The following is a 12261-nucleotide window of genomic DNA, read 5'->3' as shown; positions in this document are numbered from 1 at the left end:
AGGATTTCTAAAATCACTAGAACTTGTAAAAACATTATATCTGAAAATATAAAATGCTTGTTACCCAAAAATGTTAAACATTTACATGACTTACCCGAATATGTGAACAAGTAAAGTGTTACCCGAAGATGTAAAACCATCTCAAGGGTACCTTACCGGAATTTGTCCTTTGAATTATATTATAAATTCCCGAGCTCAGTTTTATCACCTATGTATTTTATCGATTTGATTGTGCTGTTGCAATCTGCCAAAATGTCTGGTAGTTCTTGCAGCTTATCTCTCTATAAGTTTTTATTGATTACTTTATTAGTGGAGTTTCCCTCGGATTCTGGTTGGTTCCCTCCCACCACAATGCTGGCCGCCGTCGTTTAAGTGAAATATTCTAGAATTGATCATGCACGTGTTTAGAAAATTACACAATCTGAATAGGTACATTAGATACGATTTATTTGCAATGACACGTTAGTAAATTATGGGTTGCATTTTGTGCTTGGTTGTCGTGTTGTAGGAGTAGTCTCCCATCTGTTACCGTTGATGAGGATTTCTCTTATTCGCACAAACCCTACATGCATGTCATGTCTTTCCAGGCATAATGTTACTCGTTATTAATGTCTATAATAGTCATCTAGGAGATATACATCTTCAAGCAGACACAACCGAGTTTCATAACAAAGGATTTATGGTGTCAATGGAATAAAAATTTCAAGATTCGTAAATGTGTTTCATCTTAAACCCGCCCAGAAATGAATTGTATGTTACTGAGGCAATTTGTTTATTACTTTTTACCATTTACCGATGAAGACAAGCGGCTAGTTGCACATGCGGGATCGTCATGCTGCACGACGTGAAACTACAAATAAATAAATTTAAAAAATATGAATGTTGGCGTTGTAAATGTAAATGTTTATTACATGGCGATTTGTGTTTTTTGAAGACCATCAACTTCTAACAATGGAGATTACATTTGTATGTGTTTTAATGTTATTGTAAGTTAAATGTGACGAGAACACATCATTCTGGGTAATTCTAGGCCAGTGATGTCTAATATAAATAAATTACATTTAACATCTATGCTGAGGTAGACTGACCAGAGGCCGTATTTCATTTCCTACGTGTGACCATTTGCCTGGTGTTACACTGCATGTCGTCACAGCTCTGGTATTACTCTGCGCTGAATTTCTTTAATTACATTATCTGTGTTTACACAAGCAACTTACGGCTCATTTTGTAATAAATGGACAGAGTCTTTACCACATTGTTTATAGGCCCTTTCAATGCCATTATGTGTAGGTCACACAAGACATGGGTTCAATACGAGATACCGGCCCAGATAACACAGTTGGTAGAGCGTCGGCTTCGGGAGTGGTAGATCCAGGATCAGTCCTGGTCCGAGTCACACCTAAGACCTTAAAAGAGGAAGTTGTAATGTTCTCGTTTGGCGTTCAGCATGAAGAGGATAGTAGAACGACTGGTTGAACCGTATCAGTATAATGGCTCTGGCGGGGCGCCTTACTTGCCTTCGGTATGACGTCTCAGTGAAGCAGCACTAGATAAAAGAGCGGTGGAAATCCGTCCAGCAACAAGGAGGCACATTACATGCACTCTAAGGATTCATTCATCGTCATATGACTGAAAAATTGTTAAGCACGTTGTTAAACCCCAAGCTCATTCACTCACTCACTTAATCTCAGATGGAATTATCACAATTTTCCCTACTTCTGTTTTTGTCAACTGGTGGCTCTCTTGTGTCGTCTGGCATGAGGGCCACAGCAGACGGCTGTCTTATCACCAGTGCGAGACATGTCACACCTGGCACTATGGTTGTTTGCGAGTGCTTCATTTTGCTTATTTCCATGATTTTCTGAGCAGAGCTGTGATAAGCGGTGTTCAGCTTAATGTGTATGCATAAGTGTATAAGGTAATTACACATCGCCTGTCTCTCATGAATGGTGGATGAGCCATATTAGTGAAGCTAGAATTCGGTGCCTTGTGATACATGCTGCCAGACCAAGGCCAATGCACGAAACCCTCTCATACAGGACAGCCACGCACCTTTCCCGCCTCAAAGGCTCTTGAAATCTGCACACTTCCCTTTACCTTTGAGCTCGGTAAAGTTGGCACAAGATTTCAACACAACATTCAACACCATATTCACCAGAAGGCAGCTCGTGCAGCTGCGAATGTGGAGCTGAATGTTGTGTTGCTATATTGTGTCAACTTTACTTTGTAAAACAACATTCAGCTGGTTATAGACACATCTTGTGCGCGAATGTGACATGTATGATAGCATGCTACTTAGGTAGTTAACAGTTCGTCCAAAGAGACACAAATTTCATTCTTACTGAAAACATAAGATACATTTCACATTTCGAACGAGTTTAATGCACAAAATACCTTCTTGAAATGGGTGTTCTCTTACCTATAACCGGCCCTAGGGGTACATTTCTGTGGTCAGTTAACATGCAGTCAAAATCCTACAGGCTCTGGAGTAAATATGCATCAAATCACCAGCTTGCGACAGTGACAAATGTCATTTCGTTTGCAACATAACTCAAACTGCACATGTATGTAAATGTGCATAGTTGTGGTCAGGAAACCAGGAGTCACAACAGATGCAACGCAAGTCGCAGACGTTCAGTAATGGGTAATAAATGACAGCATCTTGTTTATCATCCTAGACATACTTAGTTCAAAACAGGCCTCATAGGGCCACTTACAGGGTCAGAAAACATACAGTGCAAGTCGCAGACGCCCTGGAAAGGTGATCAAACGACAGTATGGTGTTCATTTCTTATCTTTATTGCCATCTTAGACCGTCTGCTACTTGCTAGAGTGTCAAAAATGCCTTCTGTAAAATGAAATTTGCTTAGTTTAAAACATGCTTTGTGACCCTATAATTAATCCTATAAAGCCTTTGCTTTTGCTTAGTTTACTTTAAACTAAGCAAATGGCATTCTTGACAAGGAATTTTTGACAAAGTAGCAACATGCTGTCGTTTAATTGCCTTTCTAGGGCGTCTGCGACTTGCACTTAATTTTTACTGACCCTATAAGTAGCCCTATAAAGCCTGTTTTGAACCAAGCAAATGGCATTTTTGAGATGGCATTTTTGACACCGTAGCAAGTAGCAGACGGTTTAAGATGGCATTAAATACAAGGAATGAACAACATGCTGCCGTTTAATCGCCTTCCCAGGGCGTCCGTGTCTTGCACTGTATGATTTGTGACTACAAATGTAGGTTTTAGTCAGGTATCTTTCTTGTAAAATGAATTTTAGAGGACATTTTTGATACCTAGGAATGTTGGCAGCAGTCTAAGATGGCATTAAATATAAAGAGTAAACATGATGGTGTCGTTTATTACCCATTACTGAATATCTGCGACTTGCGTTGCATCTGTTGTGACTCCTAGTTTCCTGACCACAACTATGCACCTTTCATACATGTGCAGTTTGAGTTATGTTGCAAACGAAATGCCCACTGACACTGTGGCAGCTGGTGATTTGATACATATTCACTCCAGAGCCTGTAGGATTTTGACTGCATGTTAACTAACCATAGAAATGTACCCCTAGGGCCGGTTATAAGTAAAAGAACACCCATTTCAAGAAGGTATTTTGGGCATTAAACTCGTTCGAAATGTGAAATATATCTTATGTTTTCAGTAAGAATGAAATTTGTGTCTCTTTGGACGAACTGTTAACTACCTAAGTAGCATGCTATTATACACGTCACATTTGTGCAGAAGATGTGTCTACACTCAGCTGAATGTTGTTTTACAAAGTAAAGTTGACACAATATTGCAACACAACATTCAGCTCCACATTCGCAGCTGCACTAGCTGCCTTCCGGCGAATATGGTGTTGAATGTTGCGTTGGAATCTTGTGCCAACTTTACCGAGCTTTGGCTGCAGAATTGACGTGTTTAAACGTATCCTGAGTACAAATATCTACAAATTTGTTTTTTAAAATATCATCGTTTGTACTAAACACAACACTGTCACACCTGGGAAAGTCAGCCAGTAAGTAAATGATATCACATATGGGCACTATTGTTGTTCACGAGTTCTTCATTTTGCATATTTTCAGGGTTCTTGGAACAGAGCTGTGATAAGTGGTTTATGGTTTATTGTCCCGCATCAGACGATGTACTCCGCTTTTCTTTGGATAACAACGGTCATGTGGGGTACAGATATATTCTCGGATCCTGCGGACGACGTCAAATGTATCTGCCGAGTAGGTTATCTCCCTTATCACTTATGAATGGTTCGTTTTATCAATAATTTATGTTCAAACATTGTCTTATCTTTCTATGTAACTTCCGCCCTATCAGCCTGACCGCCTCATATATAGGTGAAACATTCTCTGATAATTAGGCGTTTGATTCAAATGGAATAAATACATAGATGCATTCTATTCTGCGCTCGTGTTAGAGGTTGTCATTAATTTTTTCCTGAGAAAGGTAATGTTGTTCATTTCATGGGTGTCATTTAACTTGAAGGCGAGAGTCTAGAAGATAATTATAACAAGTGACCTATAGTCATCGCATTGCTTTAGGGGAGGGCTTCACCGTGCCAGATGGTAATCTAGATGATTTGGTCGCACACTATCAAACCGCCCAGTAATGGTACTAGAGTGCTTTTGATCACCATGCACATGTGATAAGATCTTGTAAACCTTTATCGTGTAAGAAAACAACTTGCGTCCTTTGATCTTTATTCTCATTTAACCCCTTTCGACACAGACATGGTTGACACATTAGCAATAACAGTAAAATGCTTTCTTTTGGAATGTATAAAGAAACACTTCAAAAATAATAAATATAGTTAAGTCCCCAGTAACCTGTGGAGTGAGTATCCCCCTCCCACCATAATGCAGGTCGCCGTACTATAAGTGAAATATTCTTGAGTACAACGTAAAACAACTATAAAATAAATAAATACATAATAATGGAAAGTAATATCGTTCAGTGTTCGAATTATTTCACTTACTATAAATGAAACAGTTCAATTAAATGCTATTTTCGGAATAGCATACTACTGATCCACCAATAAGCTTAGCATAATGCAAAAGCATAGATACTCTGCAAAAGCGGAGAAGTCGCACATTTGAAGTTTTAATATTTCCATAAAATTTTATTTGCCATCTTCAGGATACGTGATATTGTATATCTTGTCTTTCATTAAAATTTGACCTATCTAACGTGTGTGCGTAATAAAAACAGAGAAAAGAGAAAATTATCTTGTGTGGCGCTGGTAACCATACTTTTATCAAAATGTCCAGCAGCCCTCAGAATACCTAATTAAATGAATAAGCGCACCCCTCATACTGCCCATGAACAATATAAACTTTCGCTCTAGTCATGCTGTCTATAACCAACGGATGGTGGAAATTTCATGTTGCCTACAAGGAAAATCAGCTATCGTGCACTCATTCATTCTACTATATTATTCATATTACGTCACGTCCAGCTCATACTGGCTTCCTCTCTGCTCGTACGTGGGGAGGTTTTCCAGCAACCTGCGGATGGTCGTGGGTTTTCCCCGGGCTATGCCCGATTTCCTCTCGCCATAATGCTGTCGTATAAGTGAAATATTCTTGAGTAAGGTGTAAAACAACAGCTAAATAAAAATAAATATTATAAGCTTGTCCATGTCAGTTTTATACTAACCTAAAAGGGACAGTTGAACTAAGGAAACGTTAGGATGTTGTCCTTGTTTCGGAATACCAAAACAGAGAAGAGTTTTACGTATTAGACCAAATGCAGGCCTAAAAGAATGGGCAAATAATAGCCATTAAATTTGTATGTTATCGATATTTGAGTGAGAAGTGAAAAATCGTCAAAAGTTAAAGAAACTTTGGGTTATCTTACGGTCACCTTCCCGCGAAACATCGTCGTGGTTTTCTAACATAACTGTGCAATATTCTTTGTATCAATGGTATCTACAGATTTGTCTGATTAACAAGAAATTACTAGTATGTTGAGGATCGCTGTATTTGTCTGATATGATAGAAATGTAATAATAAACACAAGTTGTGATAAAATAGAAGCGTAATAATACCCCGCCCTCTAACGATAAAAAGTAATAAGTTCCAGTCGTGTTATAACAGAAGTGTAATAACAGCTACCCAGCAATTTGATTGAACTGTTTGATGGGATCTAGAAGAGATACAATTATGATCCATCATTATGATCTAGCCATGACACGTTTAAACGAGATGGTTGGATGTTTTGCTCTAAGCGAAGTTGTATATTACAAAAATCATTGTGCTGCGTCACAGAACAACATATAGTATGACCCCTGAGGGCGTGTATGAGGGTGATCTCTATAGACAAAGAACTAGCTTTTAAAACACTTAGAACAAAAGCCTAACTCAGGTAAAGTGACTAGAGGCCAAAATTGTGGTAATTGTGTTAATTGTGATCATTTGTCAATTATCACACCTGGTCCAGTTGTAGACGCTGCACTCGTTTTAATAACTAAAGCTGTCATGCTGCACGATTTTTAATTTAACGCAACACCTTTCAAACATAGCAGCAACACAGAAGCGGAACATGGCCGAGTGGTAAGATTCCATCATTCTTACTGTCATACTCCTTACAGCACATGCTCCGCTCGCTTAATTCACTTTACATCACTGCCACCCGAAGCAAATTTTGCACAGGAATCTTGAACAACGCCGAGGTCACTGAGAAAGATCACAAGCAGGAAATGATGTCAGAAAACACAAAGTCTCTGTCTCAGTCTTTGTTTGTAGTAACACACACGGCATTCCCTTTATCTTGATTACGCACAGTTTGATTCTAACCATCACCTTACACGATTTAATTGGTAAATGCTTGTAAGTAGTTGCGCGCGAGGACGTAAGTGGCGAGGCTAAGCCAAAAGAAGCAGTTGTAAAAGCTGCTGCAAAGCAACTTAGAATTTCACACCCAAGCTAGGGTAAATGATAAATGAATCGATCGACCGATCAATCAAATTCCCATGATGATCCAAAGGCCATCGATGAATGAAATCAAGAACAAGTTCAGTTGAAGTTCAAATATCTCATTCTTTGTCTGTAGAGATCACCCTCATACACGCCCTCAGGGGTCATACTATATGTTGTTCTGTGACGCAGCACAATTATTTTTTGTAATATACAACTTCGCTTAGAGCAAAACATCCAACCATCTCGTTTAAACGTGGGAAGGTGACCGTAAGATAACCCAAAGTTTCTTTAACTTTTGACGATTTTTCACTTCTCACTCAAATATCGATAACATACAAATTTAATGGCTATTATTTGCCCATTCTTTTAGGCCTTGCATTTGGTCTAATACGTAAAAACTCTTCTCTGTTTTGGTATTCCGAAACAAGGACAACATCCTAACGTTTCCTTAGTTCAACTGTCCCTTTTAGGTTAGTATAAAACTGACATGGACAAGCTTATAATATTTTTTTATTTAGCTGTTGTTTTACACCTTACTCAAGAATATTTCACTTATACGACAGCATTATGGTGAGAGGAAATCGGGCATAGCCGGGGAAAACCCACGGACCATCCGCAGGTTGCTGGAAAAACCTCCCCACGTACGAGCGGAGAGGAAGCCAGTATGAGCTGGACGTGACGTAATATGAATAATATAGTAGAATGAATGAGTGCACGATAGCTGATTTTCCCTTGTAAGGCAACATGAAATTTCCACCATCCATTGGTTATAGACAGCATGACAGCGAAGTTTATATTGTTCATGGGCAGTATGAGGGGTGCGCTTATTCATTTAATTAGGTATTCTGAGGGCTGCTGGACATTTTTGATAAAAGTATGGTTACCAGCGCCACACAAAGATAATTTTCTCTTTTCTCTGTTTTTATTACGCACACACGTTAGATAGGTCAAATTTTAATGAAAGACAAGATAACAATATCACGTATCCTGAAGATGGCAAATAAAATTTTATGGAAATATTAAAACTTCAAATGTGCGACTTCTCCCGCTTTTGCAGAGTATCTATGCTTTTGCATTATGCTAAGCTTATTGGTGGATCAGTAGTATGCTATTCCGAAAATAGCATTTAATTGAACTGTTTCATTTATAGTAAGTGAAAATAATTCGAACACTGAACGATAATTACTTTTATTATGTATTTATTTATTTTATAGTTGTTTTACGTTGTACTCAAGAATATTTCACTTATAGTACTCAAATCTATAATTATAAGATGATATCAGCTATTGCTAGAGGACTGGATGTCTCCAGCACTGCCCATCAACTAATCACCATGATGGAGGCTGCACAACCCCACAGAGATACATCAGCCCAGTGCATAGTAGATATTCTGCAATCAAGGAGGATCCCACTTCTGACACCAGTTGTAAAAGCTGCTGCAAAGCAACTTAGAATGGTATCAGCTATTGCTAGAGCCTTGTAAGAAGTTTCAATGCCTCCTTCAATATATATTTGAACTTCAACTGAACTTGTTCTTGATTTCATTCATCGATGGCCATTGGATCATCGTGGGAATTTGATTCATCGGCCGATCGATTCATTTATCATTTACCCTAGCTTGGGTGTGAAATTCTAAGTTGCTTTGCTGGATATCCAGGATAGTGTATTCTACCTCTTAAGCATTCTGCCCTGGCCTTTTTTGCTGGTGAAGTTTGCACTTCGGATTCTTCAACATCTTTATGCAGTGGTACCTCCGGGCTTACGGCTGCTGTTTCCTGCCTGCCATGCTTCTCCCAGTCCCTCTGTATGTCAGATATGACCGTCTCTCTCGTCCCCCTTCTGCGATGCCATCGTGGAACCACGTCTCTTGCACAGATAGCCCCTTTCTCCATCCATGGTGCTGGCTCTACCAGCCTTGCTAAATCCTTGGGGTGGGAGGAAAACCAGAATCCATTCCTTTCTGTCCAACAAATTGGTAGGATGGTCCTATAAACAGTACCGTGCACCTTTTGTGTGTGACATTTTAATTCCCATGGTCTTTTTAAGATGCGTCTGTCACGGCAGAATGGGCATAAGACCTCCAGACATCGATGGGTGGATGATGACATATAATTTTTCAGTTCCTTCTTGGTGGAAAACTTACATGGACAGAGCCAACATTCATGGATAGACATCTGCAAAATGAGATGAAATAAAATGTTGACAAAGTCAGAGTAACAGTGTCTACACATGTAGATATATGAGTATATAAACCAAGCCATCTATCTCCTCTAGGACTCCTAGAGTACCAGTGCATCTGTCCTAGCTAAATGTGAATTCTTCTGACTTGGGAGTTTGAATCAATAGTTCAATCAAACATCCCGAGCACCTAATTATTCTTTGGACTGGATTCCAGCACAGATATGACATCTTGGGTGATCAGTCCAAGCGTTGCATATCCATAAAGCCTTCAACTGGTCTGATGAACTTATTCATCTACTAGACTACAAATACGTCCACTAATAATTTATGGTCCTCTCTTAGATCTATTCCAGTTTTAGCTTCTCGTGACATTGTACATTTCTCAGTTTATTCACTGCTTGTTCATATGAGCTGAGGCTGGTTTATTCTTATGATACCATGTGGAAGGGTTGCGCCCTTTGTATGCCAACAGGCGATCAATGTGAGAAACCTTAGCATTTGTCTTGAGTGACTGTTTCACTAAATAGTTCACATCGTCTAATTTCCGTGTTGTCACATAGGGACCCTTCCACTTGAAGACTAATTTGTGACACACAACCAGAATGGTTGTCCTACATTAAGAGACCTTTTCTTTGCTCTTAAATCATAGTGACGATTTCTACATGTAGCTGTTTGTTTCAGTGATCTCCGAGCAATTTCATGTGCTCGTTCAAGAGATTCTTTCAATTCAACTGTGTATTCGTCAAAGGTAGTGTCTTCCTTTTCATCGAGAGGACGAGGCGTGGTACTTGCATGGGTAATGTTACATCACGACAAAGACCAACACGTTGGGGGATTTTCCTGTGCTGGAGTGCACAGCTGCTCTATAAGCCATTACCAATGGTGGGAAGGTCCTGGCAGCAACCTGCGGATGGTCGTGGGTTTCCCCCGGCTCTGCCCGGTTTCCTCCCACCATAATGCTGGCCGCCCGTCGTATAAGTGAATATTTTTGCGTACGGCGTAAAACACCAATCAAATAAATAAATAAATCTATAAGCCATTAGTACTAAGGCAAGTATGCATCCCATTTTCGTTGCTGCTTGTCACAGTACATTGTGAGCATGGCAGGACAATGTTCTATTGAACCTTTCTACATTCCCATTTGACTGATGCCTGTAAGCAGTAGTTCTAGTTTTGTCGATACAAAGCAGGTCACAAACATCTCGAAAGAGTTGTGAGTTGAAGTTTGTACCTTGGTCAGAATGCACTTGGAGAGGGACCCCAAAACGACATGTAAAAATCATTAACAAATGCTGTTGCAATTGTTCTAGCTTCCTGATCAGGGAGTGCAGTAGCTTCCACCCATTTTGTGAAGCAGTCCACTATGACAAATATGTACTTGTTTCCTTTGTCTGACAAAGGGAGAGGGACCCAGTATGTCAATTGCCACCCTTTCCATCGTTTCTCCCACTATATACTCTCCAAGGTGCGCTTTTTGTAGGTTTTGTAGATTTACGTGCAACACATCTGTCACAGACAGAACAATAGGCGTCCACATCAACGCTTGACATCAGGCCTTTAAAATGCCTGTCTAATCATGGAAAGAGTTCTTTCCACACCAAGATGCCCTGCTGTGGGTGTGTCGTGGTGACACTTCAAAATTTCACCTTTATACCCCTCTGGTACTACCAGTTGCCGACGGATTTATTGTCATCAACCCATTCCCTAAAGAGCATACCACCATTTATATGTAATCTGTCCCATTGTCTCCAGAGAGTTTTATATGTAGAGGACAAGTGCGAAATGTCTGACCATGATGGCCTTGAGTTTCCATTTTCCAGTGACAACAACAAAAGTCCTTTCGATTTGTCTTGGAGTTGTGTTTGCCTAACATCATCTATGCTCCAAGATGAAAGAAGTAACTGGTTTTCTTTCATGCTTGAATTGGAACAAGGTAAGTGATGTCGTGTGGTGACTCGGACATCTTCCAATGATGGGAACATCACGTTCATCTTGTGTGTTAGAATCATCACAAATGTCAGTGTCTTCATCATCTTCGTCATTAGCTTCTTGTTGCCTAGTACATGCCCTACAACGATTTCGTGACAGTGCATCAGCATTGCCATGACTTTTCCCAGCACGATGCTGAACTATCAGGTTGTAAGTTTCAAGTTCCTGTAACCATCGAGCTACCTGACCAGTTGGTCTCCTCAAATTCCGCATCCAACTGACAGCTGCATTGTCAGTGCGAAGTAATACTGCTTGGCCATAGATATATGAATGGAAGTGCCGAAGAGAACAGACAACTGCTAATAGTTCTTTGCGTGTCACACAGTATAATTTCTCATATTTATTGAGTGATTGCTCATATAGGCTATCACAACCTCTTTGCCATCCTGTATTTGAGACAGGACCGAGCCAACTGGCAAAATCACTGGCATCTGTGTCAAGGATGAACTTTGAATCCGGGAAGGGGATATGACAGTATTGGAGGTGAGCTCAATGCCTCCTTTACATTTTGGAAGGCGGCCTCGCACTCTAGCGTCCATGTGAACTTTGAACCTTTTTCTGTGAGATTATAGAGAGATCGTGCAATGGCACTAAATCCTTTCACAACGCGTTTGTAATAAGATGCAAGTCCAACAAAACTTCTAACTTCCTTGGGGGTTTGAGGTGTTGGCCAGCATTGGATGGCCTTAACTTTGTCTGGATCAGTCTGAACGCCCTCTGCTGACACAACATGGCCTAGAAACTTAACACTCTTTTGGAAGAAGACACATTTGGATGGTTTAAGTTTTAACTGCGCATCCATAAGTCTGAGAAATACATTCTCTAACCTTTCAATGGATGATTCAACAGACAGGCCGGGTACCATGGTCATCCATGTAAACTAACCACTCCTGCCACTGGAGTCCTCGGAGAACGTCCTCCATTAATCATTCAAATGTTGAGGGTGCATTTGCCAAGCCAAACGGCATGACATTGAATTGATACAGGCCCTGACTAGTTGCGAATGCTGTTTTGTCTCTGGCAGTGGGATCAACTTCAATTTGCCAGAACCCTGACCTTGCAGGTCCATGCAAGAAAACCAGTGGGCACCTGCTAGTGTGTCAAGACACTCCTCTATGCGTGGCAGTGGATATGCATCTTTGATTGTTACATCATTAAGA

At 40.1% G+C, this 12261-nt stretch overlaps 1 protein-coding gene across 1 annotated transcript; it reads right to left on the bottom strand.

Moving 5' to 3' along the window:
• Window positions 1-11537: 11537 nt before the first annotated feature.
• LOC135470920 (uncharacterized) lies at window positions 11538-11966 on the bottom strand. The gene has a single exon (XM_064749969.1). It carries the CDS (start codon window positions 11964-11966, stop codon window positions 11538-11540), a length of 429 nt encoding a protein of 142 aa, XP_064606039.1.
• Window positions 11967-12261: the final 295 nt, after the last annotated feature.

Source organism: Liolophura sinensis, chromosome 7 (genome assembly GCF_032854445.1).
Source record: "Liolophura sinensis isolate JHLJ2023 chromosome 7, CUHK_Ljap_v2, whole genome shotgun sequence".
NCBI lineage: Eukaryota > Metazoa > Mollusca > Polyplacophora > Chitonida > Chitonidae > Liolophura > Liolophura sinensis.
This window is presented reverse-complemented; position numbering and strand designations above follow the sequence as displayed.

Bases quoted from the DNA above. Each gene is read 5' to 3' on its own strand.
- LOC135470920 (XM_064749969.1), bottom strand. From the start codon at position 11,966: ATGGTACCCGGCCTGTCTGTTGAATCATCCATTGAAAGGTTAGAGAAT.